At 52.5% G+C, this 27953-nt stretch overlaps 1 protein-coding gene across 2 annotated transcripts; it reads right to left on the minus strand.

Annotated features, from left to right (window-relative positions):
* Positions 1-2: 2 nt before the first annotated feature.
* On the minus strand, positions 3-27953 carry ULK3 (unc-51 like kinase 3). Of its 2 annotated transcripts, none has more exons than XM_048866733.2 (16): positions 27785-27953; positions 25598-25738; positions 24740-24860; positions 24147-24251; positions 23316-23459; positions 22331-22413; positions 19743-19898; positions 19417-19522; positions 18798-18838; positions 18062-18164; positions 17717-17781; positions 14345-14423; positions 14182-14219; positions 12968-13015; positions 12687-12741; positions 3-3036 (listed from the first exon to the last, which is right to left on the minus strand). In XM_048866733.2, the coding sequence occupies exons 1-16, from the start codon at positions 27884-27886 to the stop codon at positions 3020-3022; spliced, it is 1404 nt and encodes a 467-aa protein (XP_048722690.1). In that variant the 5' UTR covers positions 27887-27953; the 3' UTR covers positions 3-3019. The 2 variants fall into 2 exon arrangements, with proteins under 2 accessions (XP_048722690.1, XP_048722689.1); XM_048866732.2 differs by having other exon boundaries at positions 14182-14222; positions 27785-27951.

The following is a 27953-nucleotide window of genomic DNA, read 5'->3' on the forward strand; positions in this document are numbered from 1 at the left end:
AGTGTTTGGAAAATTATTTAATAAAGCCACCAATCAATTACATTTTCTTTCAACGCAGCAGACTTTGAGAAAAGCTCCGAGCGGTGCTGGGCCCGTTCCCAGAGCGCTGCCTCCTGCCAAGCTACTACTGCCATTTACCGTTCCCTCCCGTACGTTTCAAACCAACAGTGGCCAGAGCCAGAGGAGCTGCCCGTGGCTCTGAGGAGCTCACTCGTCAGCCCAACATTCTACAAGCAGGACAAAAAGAAAAATCATAACCAAAAATAAGAGATGAGGTAAGGGTCAGTTCAGTCCAAACTAATGCTGGGGGTTTCAGGGTTAAGTGATGTCTATAAGTAAAGACTGTCACAGGGAGGAAAGGATCAGTCAGGCTTGTGGCTCAAAGCAGTTCCAAACAGCAAGACCCAATAAACCCAGTGCTAGGGGGAATTGGCGGTTAGCAATTCAGCACCCAGGGATAGGGGCATGGGAATAAGGCCAAATCCTCATCCCAATCAGAATTTTGTCATGACCTCCAGTGGGATGAGTTTGGCCCAGGGGCCTGCAGCGTTTCAGGGGAGTGCAGGAGCCGGGGAAAGTTGTCAGCATATAGTACATTATATGTGATTTTATTATATCCTGCAAAGTCGGGGGGGGGGGAGGAGAAATGGAGCATATATACCTATGAAAAGTCAGGGCGGAGGGGCAAATCAAGGTCTGGGAGGGGTAACTGCCCCCTTTGCCCCATAGCAAATGACTCCCCTTGTCTGGGATAGTCCAGGATCTACAGAAATAAAGGGCAGGAAAATTAGTCAGGAGAAATTCAAGCTGGCGTATTTGGCTTCAGACAATACAGTACACAAATGTAGGACCAATGCTCTTAGGGTTGGCATGAACTGTTCTGGTCCCCTAGCTTGCTTAATCTCTCCCCAGCCATTTCAGGACAGTGTTGCTACAGCCTGAGAGAATGCTTGTTAGGGACACAGTATTATAGAAAGAGACTGGGGAGGACACACGATGCACACAGTGAAATTCTGCCCCCAAACGGAGCGACTAGACTGATTGAGATCTCTGATGTAGGAGCAGGGAGCTGACTGATCCATTGACGAAGGCACATCTGTAGTACTCGAGTCAGCACTAGAGCTGGGCAAATCGATTTTTTTGGTTCACTGGCAAGTCTGGAAGGTCAACAACAAAAATGGATTTGGGGCAAATGAAATTTTGTTTTAACAAAATCAAAACATGATGTTTTGATTTTGACCACGTTATAATAAAATTCAGAGACAGATTGGAACTCAAAGCAGTTTCAAGCCCATCCCCCCCCCCTTTTTTTTTTTTAAATAGACCAAAACAATTCAGCAGAATCACCATGAATTCGTGAAACAATTCAGTGTTGCCAAATCTGCATTTTTAACTGGAAAAAATAAAAGTTTCTTCACCCAGCTCTAGCCACGACCGACCTGGAGTGCTGCGCATGTCAGTGCTCGGTACGGTATGGCACATCACCTCCACTCAGAGCGCCATGGCTCACCTAAGCATCCAGTTCATGGATCTGTCCCCAGCCCTCAGGAGCAAACTGCAGTTTTAGCTGTCGTTTGGCCTTCCCATACCAGTGAGTGTTTTCTAAGCGGCTGGCTGGATTTCCAATCCCGTCAGTCTTAAAAACAAGCTACTACTGACGGGTCTGTTTAACAGTCAGCTTAGGATTCAATTTAAAAAAATAGAGCCCTGAATAACTAAAACACAATTGGTAAAAGCTCCACCAAATAGATTCCAGTCACTGGGAGATGCTCTGGTGTGGCTTTTACCGGGATTAAAGGTGCACAGTAGATAATACTAAGACTAAGGGCCTGATCCATTGATTTGGATCAGGCCCTTCTAAGTGCTTTTCTTCCATAGATCCCGAGGGTCCTGATCCTGCAAGGTGCTGAGTGCTCTCAGCTCTCGCTGATTTCAGGAAAGACACCAGGACTCTCACAAGAGGTGCTCAGCCCCGTGGGGCCAAGGAGGGGCAAGCTCCTTCCTTTCTCTTCCCTCAGGTTGTGGACAGGGAGCCAAGTGCTGGTTGTACATCACCGGCCAATCAGGAGACAGGATTTTGTTAAAAAGGTGTCTTAGACAAGGATTTGTGAGGAGAAAGGAACATGTATGGCCGAAAGGAAAGATGAGCACACGGTGCAGGGGATGATGGAGAGTTTATAGGGGGGGAAGGGGGGGAATCTGCAGGAGTTAAAATGAAGAAAACAATATTTATACCGCTTTTTAAACAGGAAAGGAGATGCGAGGGTGGAATAGGCCATCTGCTGCAGTCACGGAGCCCCTGATTGGAGGGATCGAAGTGTGCAACTGGGGATTAGGCAGAAATACATTCATACCATCCTGCAGCCAGGGGGATGGGACTTAGACCCTTTCCTCAGATCCCCCTCAGACCCTTCCCAGCCCCTCTATCCACGACTCTGTTGCGGAGAGGCAGTGAGTGTGGAAGAAGCAGCCGTAGAGAGCAAATCCTTAAGGAAGGTACCGCTAAAGCCCCCTGCCTTCTGTTATGTCCCTCACAGGGTCCCTAAAGGCCAGTAGTCTACAGCAACACCACACAAATGCCCTGTTTGTATGATCAACCCTTTAAGCTCTAAATCTTGTCATTATCCCCTAGCTACCCAGGCAGGGGTCAGTAATGGAGCTAAGGTTGTTCCTTGACATTAAATACTAAAAGGTCTTCTTTAATTCTCTCTTTGGTTAACATACGACAAACCCATTTTTTACAATGATTTGTACATATATACTGCGTATATACATACGTAAAATCACCAGACAGTGCATATAAGTGAAACCCTCTAGATAACCTCATGTTCTGGAACTAGTGTGACAGCGTGTATAGAAACCAGCCAAGTGTCTGTTAATACACGTACGCAAACCGCGATGCACGCACATGATTCCTGGGTGGGAAGTCAGATGAGGAGGCTGATGGCGAGGAGGTCGGATGGTATCTGTTGCCTTGGGTGCTGTACTGATCCCCCGGGGGGCCATGCTCACCTGGGTGTTACTGCAGAGTACAGGCTGTGACAGAGGAAACAAGGGGGGGGGGGCGGAAAATGGAAGATTATTTACTTAGCTTGTGAACTCTTCAGTGCAGGCACTGGGGTGTCATTGGGGCCATGATCTGCTACCATGGAACAACAAAATAATAAATTACATGGTTGAGACATCAGACTGAATATTTGTTCATTCCTGGCCTGCTGGACTCCAGGACAATTATTGATCATGCTTATTATGGTACTGCCTACAGACCAACCAAGATCGGGGCCCCATTGTGCAGACAGTGCTCCTCTGAATTACAGAACTCAAAACTTTCTACAGGTTGTACAAATCTGGATTTTTAGCAAGGCACCAGAAAACACAGGCAAGCAAGGTTTTAAAACCAATATAACCACACAACGTCAGGGCCTTTCTATATTATTTCCCAGCCTTGCTGATCATGGAAAGTTCTGTCTGCAATCAGAAGCCGTTGCCTTTAAAACTTAACCTCCAGCCCAGCTCCTTCAGGAAGAACAATTCTCAGAGCTACTCTTAAGCCAAGCTGTGCTCCCTGCTAATGTGGGGAAGGGAGCAGGAACCAGGATGCGGGAAACTGGACAGAGTGACATGCTGCATCCTTCTCCTCCTTTTCATTCTGTAGGGATAGGGGTTCACAGTCAGGAAGGCAGTGGGAAATAAGGGCCAGGGAAAGCCATCCCCACCACAAGGTTTAACAGCATCCAAGTGCAAGCCATGCTGGTGCTGAGTCTGACCTGAAAGGGCCCACTGATTAAGGGCCTTTGGAACGAACGAACTTTGGTGTTTTTTCATCCAGCATTGAACGGTGCAGGCTGCTAAACTGACAGGAAGAGCGACTGTTCTGCAAGGCCATCAGGAGCTCAAAGGTTATTGCTTGTGCAACACAATTCACCGCTTTCCATAAAGACGCAGCTAATTTCCATCCCAACCCCGTTCACCTCATTTCAGAATCCTAAGGGCCTGGTCATGCTCTGGCTTCATCAGGTGTTGGATTAGACCCCAGATTTTCTAGGGCAGAAGGGAGAGCATGGCCAGGATCACAGCTGCCCTCGATGACATGCTCACAGCCTGGCCAATAGCCACCTTAACTCCTGCTGCATGCCTGCAGCTCCACTCTGGACCCCAGGGGGATTTATGAGCAAAGGAAGCTGCAGCCCCATAGCAAGCAGATCTCTGCAGAGATAGCTGGCTTGTTGCTCTCTGACAGCCTGGCTTCTGCCATTTGCTCTCCCTGCCGCCCGAGGAAATCTGTGTCTGATCCAACAACACCTGCTGAAGCCAGAGCAAAGACTCATGTGCTTAAATGGCCACTGGATCAGGTCCTTAGGATCTTGAAATGGGTCAGAATGTAAATGCAGTGAGTTGGGTTTGGATTGCCACGCCCCCTCAATGGGAACAATCCTAGGAAACTTGGGAAGATCGACCTACAAGAGCTGGGTTAAATCCAAATCCTATGGGGCTTTTCCATTGATCGAACTGGGCTTTAGATCAGGTCAACAGCGCTGTTCCTTTTTTTTTTTTTTAAAGGACATCAACTTTAAAAAACATCACTTCCGTTGGAAATTGGTTTACTTGCAATTGTAAGTAACATTTTGGAATGACATCTACAGTATAATGAGGCTTGGTGGAATTCGATTTTATTTTTTGATAATTTTGACATATGTTTATTTTAAAGGATTTTTAAAGATTTTTATCTATTTTAAAATGTTCTCGCGCAAAATTACAGGTTTTCAGCTATTTTTTTTTAAAAACTTTTATCAATTTAAATTGTCCAAGTTTTGGGAAATGAAAGGGTGGAGTGGGGAGAGACAGTAATTACTGAAGGACGGGAAATGTTGAGATTCAAAAAGTTAACAATTTAGAACTGTGAAAACACAAATTGTCAACATCACATTCGAATATACAAAGTAAATATCCTGGAGTCAAACTAACAATTGCTCAAAGCAGCATTTTTTATTTACTTTGCCTGTCTGTACATTTTGATTATTATAGATGGAAATATTTTTTGGTTTGTGTGTGTACGGTAAAATTGATGCATTTCAACATTTACCAATAAAATCGAACTCTTCCAAGACTACTACTTATAAGAGAGAAATATCATTCTGTTTTTGTCTTCGCTTTGCATATTGTGAATAGTCAATTTCACTTTTTCCCCTGTTTCATCAGACAGATTCCTCTGTTTATGTGGGTCTCACATAGCAAAGGAAGGGGAAAAAACCAACAACTTAAATTGGGCTGTGTGATTACTAACCAATCACAAAATCTGGCCGTGGGAACTAGGGGCAGGACCTGAAACCACTAAGTCACTTGAAATCTTGTCTGTTTTTTTTTTTTTTTTAAAGCCGACAGTGCTCCTGTAGGAAGTGAATTTTTAAGGGTGGTGAAAGGAAACAGAACACCAGCCCTGAAGACCTCTGTTTATCTACAGAACAGGTACATCACATATGGTGCAAGCTTGCAACATCCTGTTCAAAGGGATTCCTGTAGGAGCGACTGGATCATTCAGGTTTCTTAAACCACTTGATTCTTATTAAGGCTGCCAACGAGGCAGCTGGAGCCAACAGCGAAGGTAGGCTCCTGTCATACGGAGACCTATCTGTTAAGAACAGGACTGGACAGAAGTGATCAGGAACAGTCAGCATGGATTCACCAAGGGAAGGTCATGCCTGACTAATCTAATTGCCTTCTATGATGAGATTACTGGTTCTGTGGATGAAGGGAAAGCAGTGGATGTATTGTTTCTTGACTTTAGCAAAGCTTTTGACACCTCCCACAGTATGCTTGTCAGCAAGTTAAAGAAGTATGGGCTGGATGAATGCACTATAAGGTGGGTAGAAAGTTGGCTAGATTGTCGGGCTCAACGGGTAGTGATCAATGGCTCCATGTCTAGTTGGCAGGCGGTGTCAAGTGGAGTGCCCCAGGGGTCGGTCCTGGGGCCGGTTTTGTTCAATATCTTCATAAATGATCTGGAGGATGGTGTGGATTGCACTCTCAGCAAATTTGCGGATGATACTAAACTGGGAGGAGTGGTAGATACGCTGGAGGGCAGGGATAGGATACAGAGGGACCCAGACAAATTGGAGGATTGGGCCAAAAGAAATCTGATGAGGTTCAATAAGGATAAGTGCAGAGTCCTGCACTTAGGACGGAAGAACCCAATGCACAGCTACAGACTAGGGACCGAATGGCTAGGCAGCAGTTCTGCGGAAAAGGACCTAGGGGTGACAGTGGACGAGAAGCTGGATATGAGTCAGCAGTGTGCCCTTGTTGCCAAGAAGGCCAATGGCATTTTGGGATGTATAAGTAGGGGCATAGCGAGCAGATCGAGGGACTTGATCGTTCCCCTCTATTCGACATTGGTGAGGCCTCATCTGGAGTACTGTGTCCAGTTTTGGGCCTCACACTACAAGAAGGATGTGGATAAATTGGAGAGAGTCCAGCGAAGGGCAACAAAAATGATTAGGGGTCTGGAACACATGACTTATGAGGAGAGGCTGAGGGCACTGGGATTGTTTAGTCTGCAGAAGAGAAGAATGAGGGGGGATTTGATAGCTGCTTTCAACTACCTGAGAGGTGGTTCCAGAGAGGATGGTTCTAAACTATTCTCAGTGGTAGAAGAGGACAGGAAAAGGAGAAATGGTCTCAAGTTGCAGTGGGGGAGGTTTAGGTTGGATATTAGGAAAAACTTTTTCACTAAGAGGGTGGTGAAACACTGGAATGCGTTACCTAGGGAGGTGGTAGAATCTCCTTCCTTAGAAGTTTTTAAGGTCAGGCTTGACAAAGCCCTGGCTGGGATGATTTAATTGGGGATTGGTCCTGCTTTGAGCAGGGGGTTGGACTAGATGACCTCCTGAGGTCCCTTCCAACCCTGATATTCTATGATTCTATGGAACCAGTTTACTTCAGGATATGTAACCAGCTACCCATTAGGCGGAAAATGCTTTTGGTCACTTCACCACTGGGCTGAAGGTCAAGTGATCTTGAGCTTTCGTGATCAAGGGGACAGGGAAAGACTTCATATCTTCTTACCAACCCTGGGGCTCCCTGGTTCTCTGCTTTTAACCCTCCACACTGCATGTAAGATATGCAGATCCATCCATACTGAGGAGACCGGGCAGTAGAAGATACTCCTATAATATAGCATCATTTTACCAGATGCCGAGCGGCACTGTCCTGAGTTTGCTAAGCAGATGCATCCAGGGGGCAGAGAGCTCTTGTGCACAGATTACCCCAGACAGAAAGGTGGATGGTCACTTGGAGTCAGTATGCCTGACACACAGGACTATCCCCACAGCTGTTGCAAGAGGAGCTTGGTTTATGGCACCATGCCCACTGCAGAGCACTAATGCCGGAATCCCATGGCTACCCCATTCTACGCCGCTCAAGAGCTTATTGCGGGGAAGATGTAGGATTAAAATAATCATCATCATCATAAAATGCCCCCTCCAGGCCTCCAGGAAGCATTTTTATGTCAAATGTGATGAGCTGAGCCCTTCATTTACTACCCATCCTAACCTTATAATGTCTAAATCAAATCCCCACTCCCCATCTGCTCACGTATGAGGGGAGCGGCAGTAGTGGGGCCTGCAGCCGAAAAGCTACTTTGCTCGCAAACTCCATTAGCCCCTGACCTCCTTCCTCCATCAGCATGTGAGTAAGGAGAGATGGAAGGAGAAAGAGACAGAAGGGGGGGGGGAAGCACTTCCCTCCATTCAGTGTTAAATTCACACGCCCCTATGTTCTAGGTGCTGATCAATGGCCTGGTCACGTGGTGATTGAGAGACGGGGGTCCAGGGCAGGGCGGCGGGGGGGGGGGGCACAGAAAGGCTACAACCCCATTTGGAAGCCCAGCCTCCCCATTTTGCAGGTGCAAATAATTGTGGGTGCAAACACATGGGAGCCACAAACACTGTCCCTTGAAGAAAAAAGAAAAGGAGTACTTGTGGCACCTTAGAGACTAACCAATTTATTTGAGCATGAGCTTTTGTGAGCTACAGCTCACTTCATCAGATGTTTACCGTGGAAACTGCAGCAGACTTTATATACACACAGAGAATATGAAACAATACCTCCTCCCACCCCACTGTCCTGCTGGTAATAGCTTATCTAAAGTGATCAACAGGTGGGCCATTTCCAGCACAAATCCAGGTTTTCTCACCCTCCACCCCCCCACACAAATTCACTCTAGAGAAGCAAAGTGTGCGTTGTAAATGGCTTGTCTAGTTTTAGTAAAATCCAGCCACGAGGAAGTTTGTGTGTGGGGGGGTGGAGGGTGAGAAAACCTGGATTTGTGCTGGAAATGGCCCACCTGTTGATCACTTTAGATAAGCTATTACCAGCAGGACAGTGGGGTGGGAGGAGGTATTGTTTCATATTCTCTGTGTGTATATAAAGTCTGCTGCAGTTTCCACGGTAAACATCTGATGAAGTGAGCTGTAGCTCACGAAAGCTCATGCTCAAATAAATTGGTTAGTCTCTAAGGTGCCACAAGTACTCCTTTTCTTTTTGCGAATACAGACTAACACGGCTGTTCCTCTGAAAACTGTCCCTTGAGCATCTCCAGAGTCACCAGTGGTTTTGGGTGCCAGACTCGATGCACTTGAAAGGGATCAGATTTTCCGAGGAGATCTGCTTAGCACTTTAAAAGGGTCTCAGGTCTGACACCCACCAAAATATCACTAGTCCCTCTGAAAATCCTGGCCTTCACTCATGTCTTCAGATCGTAACAGACATCTATGAGACCTCTACTGAGAGTCAAGCCCCTGTTCAGGTGGGCCAGGTGCCACTTTCCTCACTGCACATACTGCAAGGACAACAGCTGGGTCCTGTCATTTATATAGCGCCTTTCCGTGGCCAAGGAGCCCAGAGCACTTCACAGCCATATATGTACAATTTACCATTAAATGCAGCCACCTCTGGGGTGGATAGCAGCAACCAACTAGCACATTGCACAGTAGCTGGGAGGGGACATTTTGGCGAGACAACGTCATTTGTTGTAAACACGAGGCCAAGAATTCATCCTGTGTCATTAAAATATACAGAGACTCAGGCTGGCAGGCACAGACAGGGCCCAGAAAATGGACAAAAAGCAAATAGCATGAGTGTGTGAGTCACAGCACATTAGGGCTTGCACTTCCTTCTTCCTCCTACAGGGGTCAGGCTGGGAAAATAAAGGGCGGCACCCTCCCAAGCGCTGCCCGCCGGTCACGGAAAGAAGACGCCACTCGCAGCAGACTGTGCAGGTCTTCCCTCTCTCTCGGGTGCTTTGATCAGGGGTGTTATAGTTAACAACATGGACACATAAGCCAACATTAGGTTTCAGAGTCAACATGCCCACAGAATCGAATGGGAGCAATTCACACTTCTCAGAGCTATTGTTTCAGGCTGCCTGAAGACTCGGGCATACACCGCTACCCCCGTTTACACATTGTAAACCTTCACCATGTGAATGTTTACACCCATAAGGAGTAGAGACTATTTTTCAGATCATGAAGCCACCGAGAGCTGGCCGAGCAATGGGAGTCCAGGGAGCGTGGATCCCTGTTTCAATGTAAGAGCGAGCAGGGCCACAGACCGTAGCAGGGGGAAGCAGCCCAGGAGCTCAGGCCTCGGCAGAGAACTCAGGAGAGAAGTGACTCGTTCCCCAGCAGCGATCTTAGACCTGGGGTGGGGGAGAGGGGGGGTATTTAAAATATTTCAGTTCACTGCTATCAAAAATATAAATAATTTTAAGAGTGCGGACAAGTATCTGCACAGAGCCTGGCTCCCAGCATGCCACCCTGGGAGCATGAGGTGAGAGCCAACTAAACATTAAAGGGTTAAATCCTCTTGACACCCAGCCAGGCTTCCTGGACTATTCCCGGGGCTGGAGCAGAGCTCTCCCTCTGCCGTGCCAGGCTGTCACGCATGTCACACGCCCACAGCCCCCCTCTTCCCCGCAGCCTGGGGTGCAGCAGGGGAGAAAAGAGCTCGGGGCGCGGGGGGGGGGGGGGGTGTTCGCCAGGTTTGCTGGTCACATGACTGTGCAGAGCAGGGAGGAGAATCTGTGGGAAGGGGATACAGGTAAACCGGGGGAGAGCGAGTCCAATGGCAGCAGAGAGAGGACGTCCCCTCCTGGCTCTCCATGCTGCATCCCGGCAGGGAGAACAAAGCTCTCATTTTCCAGCTCAGTGGATCACACAGATTTGCTGGACTCCCAAGTGCTGAAAAATCTGGACGACGGGTCAGATCAGCCAGTGCAGAGGTACTTGTAGGGATAGCACCCTGCTCCCCCCATCCCAGTCCCAACACGTCACCTGAGCAGGGAGAGGCACTGAGCCATCCATGCCCCTTAGCTTCTGCCCTGGCCCTGTTGGATCTGGCCCATGCCCAGTGCGGGAAGGGGCCCTTCCTTATAGCACATTCTCTGGAGCATTATCCTTTCCAACTGGCCCTTCCCATGGAGGCACAGAGCCAAGCGCCCCATGTCTATTTCAGTTCTAAGGGCTGCCTCTGGGGGCCCCTCTGAACACCTGCCCACCCCCCTCTGCCCCTCCCCTCTGCTGACAGGACAAAGGGAAAGGGCATCCCCCTGTGATCTGTCAAGCGTAGGAGAGGGTCGCAGGACAGACAGACCCCTCCTTATGGCTCCAGATCTGTTCAAGAAGAAATAAAAGGATCCCCACAGCAGCCTCCTGCCCCCACGGGGAGCTACCAGCCTCTGGGACGGAGAAATGGTCCCACCTGGCAGCTTATTCCAATTAACCAGTCAAGCACAAAGAGGATAGGGATTAGCAGCTACCTGTGGATTCCCCCAAGCTGCAGAGAGAAGGCACAAAGGCCTGCTTCTACCCCAATCAAACGGGGAGGGGACGATCGCGCCCTCTTCCCCATCAAACCGTTCCAGGTTCAGAGTGGGACAAGCACCAAGACCTTCCCTAAGCCCCATCCCCATGCATAGGGACACTTGCCCTACCCCACTGAACAGAGGGGACAGCCACAGCCCCTTCCCCACCTCCGATCCCAGGCAGCGAGGAGCAGGGGAGACACCTAGGCTTCAACCTCTTCTCCATTCCTGGCTCTGGGTATTGCTACTTCTCCTGATTCCAACATAAGGATCCCAGGATGGGATTTTGAAAAGTGACACAGCGGGTCAGGAGCCTGGAGGGGTGGGGCTGGCCGGGCACCTGCTCTTAAATCCGGCCACTCTTCACCACCTGGGGTGGTTGTAAGCCGCACAAGGGAGGCGTGGCATTTTAGAGCCAAGTACAGACAACCAGTCTCTTCCCCGCAGGGCGTACAGTCTAGATTAGATGTAACAGCCCGGGAGGAGACGGCGGAAGGGGCACGGGAACCATCAGGGGATGTGCCGACTGCTATGTGTGCATCTCGCGTGCCAGGCGAGGTAGATAAAGGGAGAGGAATGGCTTAAGCAGCATTAAGACATTTGGATTTTTGTTCGTGACATAGGAACTGGGAGAGTCGGGCGAGGGGCTGAGAAGGGTGGGCAGCGCTGAAGCTGTGTCTGGAGGCTGCAGAGAGCCCAGGCCGGAACCAGGCTATTCCTGGCCTAGGGGGTGGTGCGAGAGGATGCGAGGAGCCACTAAGGGGCGAAGGAGATCTAAGCCGAGGAGCTGGCCAGGCAGCAGGTGGGAGTAGGGGGTGGTGTGATCAGACAGGCAACGGGCAGGATGAACACACATGGAGATAGGACCCAGAGCAGGGACTACTGGAGTGGCTGATGCAGGGCTGAACGGGGGAGCAGAGGCATATCTGGAAGTTGTCAGCAAGGAGTTGACAATTGGTGGCGTGAGAGCGGATGGGGTCGCCCAGGGATGGAGCATGGCAGGAGCAGGAGGGGACCAAGGATGGAGCCTGACAGGACACTGATGGACAGCAGGACATGGGGCCACAGAGAGAGACACTGAAGGAGCATCTGGACAGGCCCACAGAACTGGCCAGGAGCAGGTCACTGGCCGTCTCAGTGAGAGCTGGGCCAGTCGGGGCAGAAGCCGGACTACAGAGGATGCAGGAGAGAGCTGGGAGTGGGGCAGGAGCAGGCAGCAGGTTCGAGGAGGGGACGAGGAGGAGGAGAGTGGGTAGTAGCTGGAGAGGCAGGAGGGGTTGTGGGAGGACTTTAAGGAACCATTCAGAAGTAGAAGGGAGACGGGAGAGAGGTGAAGATGGCAGGTGGGTGTGGGTCTGTAGTAGGAGCAAGCGCAGCCAAGGCCCTAGGTGGAAGCTGGTGAGACAGCCAGAAGGTGGCAGTGGGTTGCGGGGAGCCAAAATCAAATTCTGAGCAGAGGGGTCAGAAGCCTTGGGGGGTAGAGGGGCTTGGCCAGGGAGATGGCAACGGAGGACATTCACATGGACCCTGCACATTCTCCACAGAGGCTCCATGGGGTGGGAGGCAGAACAGAGGGACAGGACGGGAGGGGAGACCCCACGGGCAGGGTTAGCGGGGCAGACAGAGCAGCGAGAAGCTGGCAGACTGAAGGAGACACAGCCAGGTGGAGAAGGGAGGGCAGCTGGCGTGGAGCTGCGTAGGGACTGGTGCGGCAGGGTTGCAGGGGAACAGTGCTAATGGGAGGCAGAGGGGAGCTGGCGGTGGGGACTGGCAGTAGGGAACAGCGAGGGGGACAGGCAGGTGTTGTACAAGGCACAATCACACTCACAGCTCCGGACAGACTCCGACAGCATCTCCTTGCCCATGAATTGCGCATCCCTCATCTGGAACACAGAGGGGGGTTCTCATCACACGTTGCATCCAGGGGCCAGTCGCTATCTAGTCCCCAGACACCCCAACATACCGCCCCCACCTTCCCACACCTGGCAAGTGCCCCCAACGTCCCCCCATCCCACCCAGGCCGTTCTCTTACGTTCCCAAGTATCCACTTATACCGCAGCCCCCACTCCACGCATGAATCCTCCTCCACAACCCCCAGCCCTGCTGTACCTTGATCTGCTCTTTCAGGTACTCAGCCCGGCCCATCAGAGTCTGAATCTGTGGGCGAGACACAAACAATCACTCGTCCCGCTCCTTGACCAGGAGTCACAGCTGAGCGTGAGCCGGCAGCTAAATGATGCTGGCTCAGGGGGTTGGGAAAGGCTGGCTTGGCAGCTTAGTGGCAGGGAGCCTGGTTTGGTTCCCTGGGAGACAGCAACATGGTTAGCCTCAGGAGAGAGCTGGGACCAACCTTCCTCAGCCAGGAGGATCATCTGGGGAGGAATCGGGGGGCAGGGGACAGCTGGGATCCAGGAGACTCTACCAGTAGCTGCAAGGACCACCATGGGAGTGCAGCTGGGAGGTGAAGCATCAGCGTTAAGGAGGCTGATTTGGATTCATCGAGCTTGTTTAGTGCAAGGGAGGCAGTGCTGTCTAGTGGTTAGGGCACCAGCCTGGCCCCTGGGGAGCTGGGTTCTGTTCCCAGCTCAGCTACAGACTACCTAAGTGATTTCCTCCTGCCTCAGTTTCCCCATTCGTAAAATGGGATGGAATGTGCTCTACAACAGGTGCTAAGTACTGTTATAATCCACTCTAGACCAGTGCTTTTTATTTGAAAAACAACAAAAAATTGTCCTGCGACCCACCATATCCCACAGTCCTTTGCAGCTGCCAAGATTTGTGGGCTTTGGGTGCCAGGCGGAAACCAGGGAAGGTGACGGAGGGCTGCTGCTGGGCTGTGGGGCTGTTCCTCCTCCTCTCCACCACTCCAAGAAGCGGAGGCAAGATGGGGCCTATGCAGCAGCTCTAGAACTGCGCAGCAGGTAGGAGAGGCAGCAACCCCATGTGAGTTCTTCCTTCCATCTCCTGGCCAGGTTCCTGCTAGATCTTCCTGAGCCAAGGATAATGCTGCTTTTTCACCTATTGGGATGTGATTCACTGAGCTCCCCCGCAAACCCACCCCTGATCTAGCCAGTCCCTAGGGGGGTCAGAGCAGGATTGTCGCTGACCCAGAACTTGGCCTGGAGTAATGAAACTTCTGCCTCTCCCCTTGGCAGAGATCTCGCCACTGGCAAAGGGCTCTCAGTATCTGGCCGTGGGTCATCCCATCAGCCGTAGCAGGAAGGAATGGAGGCAAACGCTAAAGCCAAGGGAGCCTGTAACCGAAATCCCCATTGGGCTGCTCCTCTGGGAGAGCAGGTGAAGGGGACAACCCCATTTCATACCTCCGAGTGAAGCAGCTCCCGTCTCCTGCCCACAGGTTCTGCTGGAGAGAGAGCAGACAGCGTTAGCCTCCAGCGCTGCACAGAATAGCAGCATGCACGGTCTCTGTTGCTAAGCTAGATTCCAGCCGCGCCAGCTGGAATCCCACTGCAGGCTGTAACTCACCAGCTAACATAAGCAGCAGCTCCCCCAGACTCTGCTGGTAGAGATCCAGTGTGTCAGAGTCCTCCTTGCCCTCTTCCTCCTGGAACAGAGACCCCAGGAGGTTACAGATAAACTCCCAGACACTGCATAACATCAGTGAGGAGAGGCAGGAGAGAAAGCTCATACACTGACAGTACCAAGCTCTTATCTAGCACTATTCAGCAGTAGACCTAAAAGCACTTTACAAAGGGAGGGCTGGATCATTATTTCCATTTCACAGATGGGGAAACTGAGGCACAGGGCGGTGACGTAGCTTGCCCAGGGTCACCCAGCACATCTCCTGAGTCCTGGAGAGAGAAATCCTCAAATAGACAGAGATATGAGCACAGGCCATTCGCTTCTGTGAGCATGTGTAAAGGATGTTGCCTGTAATATTTCATGGCTATTATGAGTGTCTGTGTGTTTGTTTTATGATTACAAAGGGTTAATTCAGGCGTTAGTTTGCCCACTAGGCAGGAAAGCAGACAGACACTCTAATAGCCCTCCATTCCCTGACACTTAAAGGGACAATGCAGTTATCAGTCCCTTTGAAGTTTGCCTCTGACCATGCTGAATTCAACAGTCCCTGGACTGGTAAGGGAGGGGGAAGTCCAGATGGGAAACTGAAACAAAGAACTTTGGAGTGGATAAAAACTGAGCCCGTGGGGCACGGGGGGGGAGACACAGAGTTATGGGAAAGCAGATTGAACCCCAGTCTGCGAAATGGGGGTGTCTAGAGAAGCTAGGCCTACCTAAGCCTTAGCTAAAACAGATATGCTCGTAAACTGTTTGTTGTCCTTTCTCTTGTCCCTTTGTTCCTGCTGTTGAGATTAAACAATACTTTGTTTTGAAAAGGTTGCTTTGAAGCTCTGTTTTCACCACAGCTCCCGACCAACCAGAAGTCCTGCAAGTTGCCAAGCCCAGTTGGACTTGCTGAGCAATCCCAGCTAGTACACCTGGGTGGGGGCTGAAACTGAGATCTGGTCTAAGTGGGAGACTCCAGCGGTTCCACCCCAGCCCCGGTGTGGGCAAGAGGCCTGACGCCAGAGCTGGGTGCACTCAGCCAGAATGAGAGGGATCAAAGGTGCAGCTAGCCCTGAACCATGACACTACGTAACACAGTGGCCAGGTGCCCACAGGTCTCAGCAGGGTTCAGACCTGGGATCTTCAGCATCAAACGCCCACCTCTCTGCTACTTAAGCAAAAGGAAAACTTCTGTAACTGTGAGTAAGGACGAGGCTGCCACAGATGCTTGGGCAGCCACTAGAGGGAGACATAGCTTTCACACACACCGTTCTAGCGTACAGTAACTCCTCACTTAACGTTGTCCCAGTTAACGTTGTTTCATTGTTATGTTGCTGATCAATTAGGGAACATGCTTGTTTAAAGTTGCGCAATGCTCCCTTATAACGTTGTTTGGCAGCTGCCTGCTTTATCCACTGCTTGCCGGAAGAGCAGCCCATTGGAGCTAGTGGTGGGCGCTTGGAACCAAGGTGGACCAGCAGCCCCCCATCAGCTCCCCTAAGTTCCCTGTGCAGCAGCCGCCCAGTAAGCTACCAATTGCCGGCAGTTCAGCTGTCCCTCCCCGCACTGCCTTGTGCTGCTCCTGCTCTCTGCCGCTCCTGCCCTCTGCCTTGGAGCTGCTCCCGGGAGCCTCCTGCTTGCTGTGCGGGGGTGGGAGGGGGTGCTAATGTCAGGATGTCCCCCTCCCCGGTCCCACTCCTGTTCCATTTCCACAGAGCAGGGGGGGACACAACAGGACTCAGGACGGAGGGAACTTGCTGGCAGCAGCTGCTGTCTCAACTTGCTGATCTACTTAAAAAGGCAGTGTACTTAGAGTGGAGTCAGCGTACTTAAAGTGGCAATGTGTGTGTGTGTCACACACACACACAGAGTGTGTGTCTCTCTCTGCCATGCTGTGTCTCCTCCCTCCATTCGCGCTGTTCTGTAGAGTGTGAGGCTACATTTACAACGTGTTAACCCTTGAGGGCTCAGCTGAGTCCTAGTTCATCATTTAGCAATAAGGCACTCCCTGGGAAATATCCCACCCTCTGACTCCACCACCTCAACCAAGCTTCACAATCATCCTTGCTGTGTACAGTATTAAATTGTTTAAAACTTATACGGTGTGTGTATATATATATATATATATATAGCGTGTGTGTGTGTGTGTATTTTATATATATATAAAAATAAAATATAGTCTTTTGTCTGGCAAAAATAATTTCCCTGGAACCTAACCCCCCCCCCCTTACATTAATTCTTATGGGGAAATTGGATTCTCTTAACATCGTTTCGCTTAAAGTCGCATTTTTCAGGAACATAAGTGCAACGTTAAGCGAGGAGTTACTGTATTACTACATCTCCCATCCAACGGGAGCTCTGGGGTAGAATAATTAACTCGGTGGTCTCAGTTTTCATTCTCTCTCCAGTCCAGCGAAATAAGACACAAATCAGTCTGTGCTGCAAGGTTACGTTCAGACAGGCTCAGATGGCCGCCCCCTGGCGTGCATCTGCCATGGAAGCAGAGGGACAAACCTGGCCTCTGCACTCCTGTTTCTGCCCCTCTCCCAAATTACCTGGGTTGATATTTTGCAACGGGCTCTCTGAGGTCAGCGCAGAAGTGTTGCTGCGTTAAGGGTAGAGCGTAAGGTCTGCTGAGTGGCAACTGATTCCCCCACCTGCCATATAACCAACCAGCAATTCTGGGGGAGGGACAAGTGGATGCCTTTTAAAGTGTAGCTTACACTAGGTTTGATGTGAAAGAATAGCTGCAGCAAGACAATGGGCTTAAAGAGGGTCTGCAGGCAAGCCAGCAGTTTGTGGCTGGCAAAGCTGATCAGGTTCCCAAGACATGGAATACATGGAAGGGAGGTTGCCTTTTGGCTGGACATTGCTGCGAATCCTACAAGAGGAAGCGACGTAGTGGGTGATGTCACAGGAAGGGAATTTTCCCTATTGGCTGGAGGACTGGGCATTAGAACTCTGGGGTTCTTTTCCTGACTCTGCCACTTATTCACTAGGTTACTTTGGGAGATTTCTTTCACCACCCTGAGCCTTAGTTTCTCCATCTGTAAAATGGGGATAGCGATAGGGTTGCTTTGTAAAGTGCTGCATAAATTATTATTATTATTATTACTCAAACACCTATGGCCCTCACTGATTTGGGATCCCAGTGCCCACTAATTCCTTCCAAGCAGTGATCTTGCCCAGGCTGGTCCCAAGCTTTGCCCCTATCCGTGTAGGGGTCTTCACCCTGTCTCTAGCCTCCTCCGCTGCCAGCGTATCAGGTGGCTAAGGAGGGACAGCAATGAGCCAAAGCAACAAACCCTGTCCCTTAACCCCGGGACTCACCTTAGCCATGGCTGCAGACGCCACCTCCAACGCAGCATACAGGCGGGGTTTGTCCCTGGACATCTCTGTAACGAGATGGTCCAAGAAAGGGTGAGGCCTCAGAGCAGCCCAGGCAGAGGGAATACCCCCGCTCAGGGAGGGAAACTAGGATTCACTACTGCGAGGGGGAACGGAGCAGCCCTCTCTACCTGCTACCAGCACCCCTGCAAGCCCCGCCCTCCCAAGAGGAGTCAGCATTCTCTCCCCCTTTTAAGCCCCACCCCCTGCACTCTGGTCACATGGTACAAGCTGTCCTAGGCCCATCCCTGGGGGTGGAAGGGAGGTTTGGCCTGTCCAGGGCGTTACCTTTGAGGATGTTCCTGGCGGGGTTGCCCTGCTGCAGGAGGGTCTTGTTGTTGGACGTCACCAGCGTCTTTAGTTCCTCTGCTCGCGAGATGTACTGACCCACCTGAGGAAAGCAGAAGCAGCGGCAAGCCTTAGAGGTGCCCTAGCATGTTATCCCCCCCAGGCTGGCTCCAAGGGCACAGCACCCATAGCTGGCTCTCACAGGAGGGGTGTGTGGAGGAGCATGGGGGCAGCGAGACACCATACCCAGGATCCCACAGGAGGCGCCAGACGTACCCACAGATAGTGCAGGACCCACTGTTCTGTTGGCCAACCCTCCCTTCTCACCCTCACACAACTCCCAACCCAGCCCACCCTCCCTGGATGCTCCCTCTCACCTTCATGCCAGTTCCCAACCTTCTCCAGCCTGAGCTCCCATCTACCTACCTCCCCTGCCAGCCTCACCCATCCAACCTGGAAAGATCTATGTAGCTAAGGAAATAATACAGCCCTCATCACTGCAGTATCTGAGCATCTCACAGTCTTTGGTGTATTTATCCTCACACCCACCTGGGAGGTAGGGCAGCGCTGTTATCCCCACTGTGCAGCAGGGGAAACTGAGGCAAAGAGAGGCTAAGTGACTTGCCCAAGGTCACACAGAGTCTGGCTGAACAGGGACTTGAACCCTGGTCTCTCAAGTCTCCGGTTAGCACCCTAACCGCTGACCAACCTTGCTCTAGCATGGTCGGTCACTGACCTTTGACCTGATCGCTTCTTTCCTGCGAGCATCAGTTTCATCTGCGGAAGATAAGATGGGGGATGAGTTCACACTGACAACTCCAACCCCTAGCCCAGGGTGTTAGAGTCTCCTCTAGGTCTAATGACCCTCAGAACATTAACCCCCACCCACCCCACGCAGAACACTTGGAGGGTCAGGGAGTCCAGCCAACACCTTGGCCTTTTCTGGCCCGCACGAAGCTCCTTTACTTAAGGTGGTTTCCAGGCCCGGGGTGAATGGCTGTGTGTGTGAGACCCACACACTAATTAGCCCCATCTGCTTCCAGCTTCCTCCCAACCCCCAAATAAGAGTTTCAGCAATCCTCAAATCCCCACTCTTCCCCTGAGAGACCATTCCCAGACTGGTGGGCCGGTCCCAGCCAGAGCAGAGCGGGGCGATGATAAAGGCCCTTGAGGAGAAGGGATTCAGGTGGGGGATCATTTTATAGCGAAGCTACTTGAACTGGTGACATCATGCAACAGGCGAGCCCTTGTCGCCAGCGACTGCTGTGGGCAGCATCCCCGCGGGGCCTGGTACCATTCCCACCACCCACGAAGAACAAGAGGCAGATGCGGGAGAAACAGGGTTAGTCACTCACAGTGCAGGGCAGGGACAAAAAACTCCAGGGCCTTGCAGTAGAAAGAGAGGGCGGCTGAGGGGTCTCCCTGCTGATCCTTCTTTACAGCTTCCATTATCAGCGCGGTCTGGCACAGAGAAGAGGGCAGGGGAGGGGGTTAGAGAGGCGGGCAAGGCTAGATCTGTACTGCACCAGCAGAGCGATCAGGCTCAGATCTGGTATACACCAGGCCTACTGCACTGTAACCTTCTCTCACAGCGGTGCCCCGGGTCAGTGCCTGGCAAATCCAATGGGAGCTCCCTCAGAGCCGTGCCCCCGAGTGATCTCTCGGCGTCAGTCAGACTCACCGCTTTGCACAGGCTCTCTGCGCTGGGCATGTGCTCCATGTCCACGAAGGGATGGGTGAAGAACTCCTCGAAAGAGATGCGCTGCAGCGGGTCCCTCTCCAGGAGGCGCTGCAAGAGATCCCGGCACCCCTGGGAAAGCCGGGGCCGGCAGGGCAGCTGGGGGACAGAGAGATACAACAGGCAGCTGCACACGGCGACTTTGAATGGCTGAGGCCTGGCCAGCTTGAAGGAGCCAGGGTCACCCCTGCAGATATGACTGCCCTTGTACGGGGGCCCAATGGGGACAGGAGGCCCCCTAGGAGATCTCCCAGCCACTCCTCCCCTGCCCCCTCCACTGATCACTTCTCACACCTGGACATGGCTCTCCAAGGTTACCAGTGTCTCTATCATCAGAGGCAGGGCACAGAACTGGGCATGACAACCTTGCAGTAGTGCCCGATGCAGACACTGGATCCCCAAAGCCCAGGCCTATGGATGGTCCTCCCCTTGCTCCGGGCAGGGCCTCTGCAGCCATCAACAAGTGAAGCAGTGATAAAGTGCGCTCCTTCCCCGCAACCCCGGGGCTCAGCAGGCTGTCAGCCCCTGCCAGCCTGGGGCCAAGCACAGGAGACCCTTTTGGGCTACACCCCATCTCTGGGCTTTTAGTCACACAGGTGTGATGCTGCTTAACCTCAAGTTTGCCTGGTTCCAGGGGAGTCCACGCAGAATTCACCTGCTGTGGGGCCAGCCTGCCCCCCTGCCAGGCCTCGCTCACCCACCACCTCCTGTCTGAGGCATGTTCTCGCCTTCCACTGATTACAGGCCTGCCAGCGGATGGCAGAGGCACAACAGGTGGGGCAGGCGGTCTAGCAGCGAAATCATCATCATCCCCTCATTAAAGAGGGGCTCTCAGGTAGTGCTGCCACGGGCCATGAAGACAGCTCTGGAGTGGAACACAGCTGGAGCCTGCACTGCAGTGATGCGATTCCTGCCTAGAAGGCCAGCCAAGCGCTTCGTGATCCCTTCGGAGGACGGGCGCTGTAGGAAGGTGAGACGATATCGTCTCCATGCGGACGTGGCTGCTTACCATGACCACAACCACATCCAATGTTGGTGGGATCCATTTACCTCCCCCGTGGGACTCTGCTCTGCCTGTAACAGATCTGTTGTCTCTGAGAAAGCCCTTTGGTTGCCCTCCAGCAGAGCCAGTCATGTCTTTTTACTCATCAGCGTCACCGGCTGAGGCTGGGAGTTAGTCTGGTTTTTAAACAGGTGATCACTTTGAGCAGCAATGACAGGGAAGGCGGGGCCGGGGCATGCAGCTTGCTCCAACTCCAAAACAGAGGTGAACACAGCACGGTCTGACTGAGACAACAGGCCTTGTCTCTCTGAAAGGGACACTCAGCTTTGCCAACTTTCACAATATTTGGTGTTTTCGTAAAGCCCCGGCACCTGAAGCTGGATGATTATGTAAGAATCTCAGTTTTCATTTGATTAAAAAAAAAAAATCCAGCTCTTTGATAGTGGGGGGAAAAAAAGCTTGGAAACCCAATCCCTTCAAGTCACCAAAGCCAGGGGAGAAACAAAAAGAACACAGCATTTATTATTGTTAAAAATCTCAATCTTCAAGTCAATCTCACAATTTCTCAGGGTCTTGACTGGTGATTTCTGAACCTCGGGGGCTGGTGAAACTGGACGTTGTCAAGCCAAAAAATTGCAGTTTGTTCCAATTGCCTTATTTGGGTTACACCCAAGACTATTCAGAGGATTTTGACACTTCTCACTTGCCCTAGTGCTGCCTTTGACCTTTCCCTCTGCTCAGCCAGTGCAAGGAGACAAGTCCCTTCCACTTTTGTTTGGAGTCCGTTTCATTTTTGTTCCAAGTCAGTTTCACTTTTGGGCACCATGCAGCTGGCCTTGCAGACTCCCCAGGGGAATGACTGCTGGTTTTTAAAATCCTCTTTCCCCTTGAATGATTTTTTTTTTTTAAACTTAATAGAAATATTTCTACGGCTCTTAGGTTTGGTAGAAAGTTTTCGGATGTGGGGGGGGGTAACACAAAATCTACACTTTGGACCAAATTTGACTCAACAATGTCCCTTTCCAGCCACTGCCCTCCGTGGATCAATTATTTCTGTGGTTTTCCCATGTGTCTGGGACTTTCCTCATCTTACTCTCCATCCAGTGTCTATTATTTCCCCCTTCCAGGGGGAACAATAGTCACTGGACTTATGTGACTTGTTTGCTCTTCTCCTTCACCTGCCCCCTCCTTCCACCCTGAAGTCCTCTCTCTCAGGAAGTTCTAGTCTCAGGACTGGAATGCAGGCCCAGGTCTCTCGAGCCACACAGTGCTCCATGGAGCAGCAAGCTACGGAGCAAATCCAGATCAGCACAGATTGTCTACGCCCCTGGGTGGACACACACTCCTGCTGCCCGCGCAGGCTCCTCGGTGAAAGCAGAGTTGCCTTCGCCTGCCCTGATTGAGTCAGACACATTAGAATAGTCACTGCTGCAGTGTGCTGGATCAGAGTGCTTCCTGTTTGCCAGTTCTACCCATACAAGTTCAGACATCACCCGCCCCCGAGACACCCTGGCTGGCCCAATGTTACCTCGATCACCCGGTTGCTGCGGATTTTCTCCTCCAGCTCAGCAAATGATTTGGAGAAAAAAGGCGGCCTCCCGAACAGCGCCTCTGGGAAGGTGGAAACTGGGGGTTAGTCCTTTCGGTACAGAATGAGGGGAGCGGCTGCTGCCTTATTCAGAGAGATAGAGCAAACACAGCTCAGAGTTGGGGTCATCTGATGAAGGGAGGTAGGGAGAGGGGGAAATCACTGTAAGTTCTGAAAATCCCAAAGGCTGTTTCTGATGGTAAAAATTGCAGGAGATCTCACAACGACCTTGGGATTAAGGGCAGTTTTATGGCTCAGGCACTGGACTGGTTCTCAAGATACCCAGTTTAGTTCCTGGTTCTACCTCAGACTCCCTCCTGTGTGATGTGGAGCAAGTTATTTAGGCCTAGATCTTCAAAGGTATTTAGGTTCTTAACTTCTAGAGCCCAAATTTTGTATCCACATCCAATCCACGCTCCACAAGCATGGTACGTGGATATAAAGCAGAGATCTGCAGATTTGCAGGGCTCTACTAACTCCCATTGAAATCAGTGAAAACCTTTGAGGATCTGGGCCTTTGTCTCTCTGCATCTCAGTTCTCCATCTGTAGTACGAAAGTAATAGCACTTCCCTATCTCCTAGGGGCAAAATTCATCGTGTTCATGCGACAAATGCACAGCACAGAAACAACTACACAGAGAGTGGGAAGACCCCAGATCAAGTCCTAGACGTCTGTTTCAGTGAGATTTTCAACTCTGATCCAAGAGATCCAGACTTTGGGGAGATTATCCAGACTGAAATTTCAGTTCTCCTGGGGTTTGCCCAGCACTTGGTACCAGGTACGTAATGGCAACACTAGTAGATCCATGGCTCCAGCGGTCCGGCTGTAACATACAGGCAGCTAGAAGGCAAAGACTGAAGAATCTCACTTATGCAAACAGAGACTGACCCCTTCACCCACCAGCCCAGAGGCAGGGAGACGTACCATAAAGAATGACCCCCACGGACCACAGGTCCACGCGGGCGTCATACTGCCGGTGGCACACCATCTCGGGGGCCATGTAGAGTGGGGATCCCCTGAGCATATGCTTCTCGTCCCACGGAGACATGTACTGCGCAAAGCCAAAATCTGCGGAGAGCAGAAAGAATAGAGAGGGGAACGGCCAAGGAGACGCAAAAGGCCACATTAGAACAAGCTCACTCGGGGCAGGATGGATGGCTCAGGGGACTGGTAATGGGATATGGAGCCTTTCGCCCAGTTCAAATCCAGCCCAGGTCCAGAGTGGCTCAAAGTTATTACCACCCAATGGCCTGGGTGGAACGAGCTGGCAGGTCTGAGTCCAGCTACGCAGGACAGTAACCACCGGGCGCCTTGCTGGCAAAGAATCCAAGGGCCAAATGGAAGCCAGAGACTGAACTCCCCTCAGCATGTGGGCGGGGGACGGCATGTGAGGAAGCCAGCATGCTGCCACCCGTGCTCGGTGGAGAGTGGATGCAGAACTCACAAAGGGGTTTTCGCTTTACTAGAGCGGGAAGCTGAGGGCTCAGGCCCATTCCCCATGGGGATCCAGAGACCTCCCTTCCCCTTAAATCCACCCACACCCACCCTCCAAGCTCCCCGTTATAGCCATCAGCTAAAAGGGCGCCAGGCTACAAAGCTTGTCAAGGCCACTCATCAGCTGGAGGAGTGACCGAAGCATCTCCCTTTTCCCCGCTCCTGCCTGCAATTCCAGGGGGCGAGGCCGGAGACTGTGACACAAACCCAGCCGCCCCTCCGCAGACTCCTGTCCCACCCAGCCCCTGCCCACACGCTGACCTGCCAGCTTGAGATGAGGATTTTCCACGGAGCTGAGGAGAACGTTCTGAGGCTTCAGGTCCAGGTGGGAGATATTCCTGTCGTGAAGGAACTTCAGGGCACACGCTGGTAGGACCAACAGATCCAGCGTGAGATAGGAGGGACAGCAGAACATCATCTCCACCCCACTCTGCGGCCCTCCCCCCACCTCCAAGATTCCACTTCCTTCAACGACTCCACCTGACCAGTCACTCCCGTTCCTTCTTACCCTGCTTTCCCTCCCCACCCTGATCCAAATGCCCCCTGCTTGCCCATTGCATTAGGGACCCCAGGGCATTTGTCACAAGAGCAGAGCTGCTGCACCTGGGAAGCGGTGAAAGTATCATGCAATTACCCCCCAAGGACGAGGGAGCATTGGCCTGCTAAACCCAGGATTGTGAGTTCAATCCTTGAGGGGGCCGTTTGGGACCTGGGGCAAAAATTGGGGGTTGGTCCTGCTTTGAGCAGGGGGTTGGACTAGATGACCTCCTGAGGTCCCTTCCAACCCTGATATTCTATGATTCTATGATCTGCAGCCAAGGGCTGGTGAGAGGGGAGGGGTGGGGTCCCCTCACCCAGCTGCTGCAGAAAGAGCCGCGCCACCTTCTCTGGGAGTATCTTCCGCGTCCGGATGAAATGGGACAGATCCCCCCCAGCGCAGAACTCCATGATGAGGTAAATGTTGTCATTGTCCCACTGCAAGACACACACAGAGTCCATCACGCTGACGGGTGCTGGGTTATCTTGTATCCAAATGTGACACAACAGGGATGGGGAGCGGGGAAAACTAACCCGTAACTCCAAGGTGGGAGTACCAGGCATTAGCCTGGCTAACTCCTGCTTCTCCAGGGCTGCAGGCAGGGGGCCTGGCTTCATCCACACTTACACCCCAGGAAAGCCAGTGGGGTTGCACTGGGCTTGTGTATGTGGCCCAACCACAAGCATTGCCCAGGTGCCTCCTGCCAACCAGTCCATGGAATTGGCAGGGCTGTTGGCTCAGGAGGCCCCTTGCTCCAACTCTTCAGTCCCGAGGCACTGACTTCCCCAGTTCCTGGGGGGTGCTAGACCCCCACTCCACCCCAGGCCCCATCCCCACTCCACCCCTTCCCCCAAGCTCCCACCCTGCTTCTTCCTGCCCCCACTCCGGCCCTTCCTGCCCTACCCCATTCCGTCCCCTCCCCCTGCCCTCGCTCCTCTCCCTGGAAGGGAGGGGAAAGAGCTGATCCGCAGGGCTGCCGGTGGGTGCTGAGCACCCACTGTTTTTTTTCTCAGCCCCAGAGCACCTGCAGAGTCGGCACCCATGCTTCCAGTCACACATCCCCCCATTAAGCCCCCAAGCTAGCCCTCCGAGTCCTCAAGAAGCTGGAGAGACCCACTAGCCAACCCGCAGCAATCCCCGCATCTTCTACGAAGCCCCAGTCAGCGCTCTTCACCTGGAAGTCCTTCAGCTCCACGATGTGCGGGTGGCGGATGGTCTTCAGGATCTCAATCTCCGTCAGCAAGTTCTCCACCGATGCCCGGTTCAGGCTCTTCTTGTTCACACACTTGATGGCCACCACTTCCCGGGCGTTCTTCTGGAAAGGGAATGGAAACCATGCAGGCTTCCTGCATGATCTTGGGCAGGTCATTGAGGGTCTGTCTACACCACATTGTAAACCCGGATCTGTAGGACACGGCATAAGCGCCAACTTCTTCTGGCGCCGGTGGGTGCTCGACCCACCTCTGCCCCCAGCCCCGCCCTGACTCCACCCCTGCCCCACTGCCTCCTGCCCTTGCCCCACCCCCATTCCCCAAAGTCCCCACCCCAACTCTGCCCCTATTGGACTCCTCCCCCAAATCCTCACCCCGGCCCCACCTCCTCCCCTGAGCACGCCATGTTCCCACTCCTCCTCCCTCCCTCCAGAAGCTTGTTTCACAGCAGCAAGCGCTGGGAGTTAGGGGGAGAAGCGGGGACACAGCGTGCTCAGGGGAGGAGGGGAGGTTAGGTGAGGTGGGGAGGACAGGGAGCAGAGCTTGGCTGCCGGTGAGCACCCACTAGTTTTTCCCCGTGGGTGCTCCAGCCCTGGAGCACTTACGGAGTCAGCGCCTATGGGACACGGGCTTGTGGACGCATTGGTTTCAAGCCCACGCTTGAGTGTCCACACTGCACTGTAAACCTGCGTTTACAATTGCTGGACCCGGGTCTCACAGAAGTGCTACCACATCCGCCATGCTGCACTACGCAGCCCTTCTGACTCAGGTCTGCGGCTTGAGCTGTGCCCACACTGCAAAACGACAGGGCATGGACCCAGGTCCCAATGGGACTAGGGCTCTGACACCCCCCGCCCCCTCCAGCAGGGTGTTGGACCCGGATCTGGAGTGCTTGCTGACTCGGGTCAGACGGATTTGTGTGTGGAAGGAAGCAGGGCTTGGGCTCAGAGGCAGAGCCCGGGCTTAGCATGCAGTGGACATAACCTTAGCGTCTCTGAGCCTCAATGTCCCCATCTGAGCAATAGGGATAATAGCACCGCCCGACCCCACAGGGGTGTGAGAGAATAAATACATTAGCGAGCGTGAGGTGCGCAGGTACTGTGGGTAATGGGGCCAGGTAGTACCTAAGCGATTCAATCCCACATCAATCGTCCATACCTCCCAAGTCAATCATACCATATGGCACCGGCATAACCCAGAGGAGCCCCGGCTCAGCCGCCCCTCTGCAATCACAGAAGATGCAGTGCTGGGGGAGGGGGGGTACAGGGGGGATGGAGAAGAGGCAGGATTCAAGACACTGCCTGGTTTAGAAATACAGCCTCCAAGAATGGGGCATGATGGGGTTCTTGACCAGGAACCCTCATGGGGAAGGAGAGCCCCTGACCCCAAGGAAACGACAGTAGGGGGCAGCACAATGGAAACACCTCCCCATAGGGTAATACAAGCGCGAATCACACCAGGCAGGCATTCCTTTAAGGGGAACCATTATCCACAACGCTCTGTCCCTCTATAGCCCCTTCCCCAGAAGCTCTCACAGGCAAGAAGGATACGACACACAGCCTCCCCGGGAGCATATCGCTTTTCACAAATGGGGAAGCTGAGGCACGGGGCGAGGGCTTGCCCCCAGTCACCCAGAAAAGTCAAAAAGAAAAGGAGTACTTGTGGCACCTTAGAGACTAACCAATTTATTTGAGCATGAGCTTTCGTGAGCTACAGCTCACTTCATCAGATGAAGTGAGCTGTAGCTCACGAAAGCTCATGCTCAAATAAATTGGTTAGTCTCTAAGGTGCCACAAGTACTCCTTTTCTTTTTGCGAATACAGACTAACACGGCTGTTCCTCTGAAACCAGAAGAGTCAGAGACTGAAGGAGCAGCCCTGCTGTCCCTGCCAGGCTGAAAGTGCTCCAGCTCCGTGCCAGGGAATGGGTTTGTACCGGCAGACCAGCTGGCAGGGCCTGGGGAGAGAGGTCCTTGGTCGGGCCCCCAGGGCAGAGCCAGAGAGGCTCCCTTGGGAGACAGGGCCTCTGAGCGGGGGCTGTTTAAAGCAAGCTCCCACTCGTGCTCTTCCGCTCTCCACCCCCAAGACCCCCCCCCCCTTTGCCCATCTCCCAGCCCATCCCCCTCTGGCTGTGCCCAGCAGCCCCATTACCTTCCTGTAGGCTTTGTAAACAGTAGCATAGGTGCCACTGCCCAGCCTCTCGGTCAGGATGAACTCCTCCAGGCGTGGCGGTGCCCAGCCAGCCCCCGCCATCCCGCCTGCCCCATGCACAGCCCCCGGAGGCAGGGCCCCGGCCCCGGCCCCGGCCCCTCCTGGAGCA

The sequence above is a fragment of the Caretta caretta genome, chromosome 10 (assembly GCF_965140235.1).
Source record: "Caretta caretta isolate rCarCar2 chromosome 10, rCarCar1.hap1, whole genome shotgun sequence".
Lineage (NCBI taxonomy): Eukaryota > Metazoa > Chordata > Testudines > Cheloniidae > Caretta > Caretta caretta.

Coding starts and splice junctions, on each gene's coding strand:
- ULK3 (XM_048866732.2), bottom strand. CDS start 27,886: ATGGCGGGGGCTGGCTGGGCACCGCCACGCCTGGAGGAGTTCATCCTG. Junction 18,165..18,797: donor AAGAAGCGATCAGGTCAAAG/GTCAGTGACCGA, acceptor TGCTTTCCTCAG/GTGGGTCAGTACATCTCGCG. Junction 12,742..12,967: donor ACCTGAAAGAGCAGATCAAG/GTACAGCAGGGC, acceptor TCTGTGTTCCAG/ATGAGGGATGCGCAATTCAT.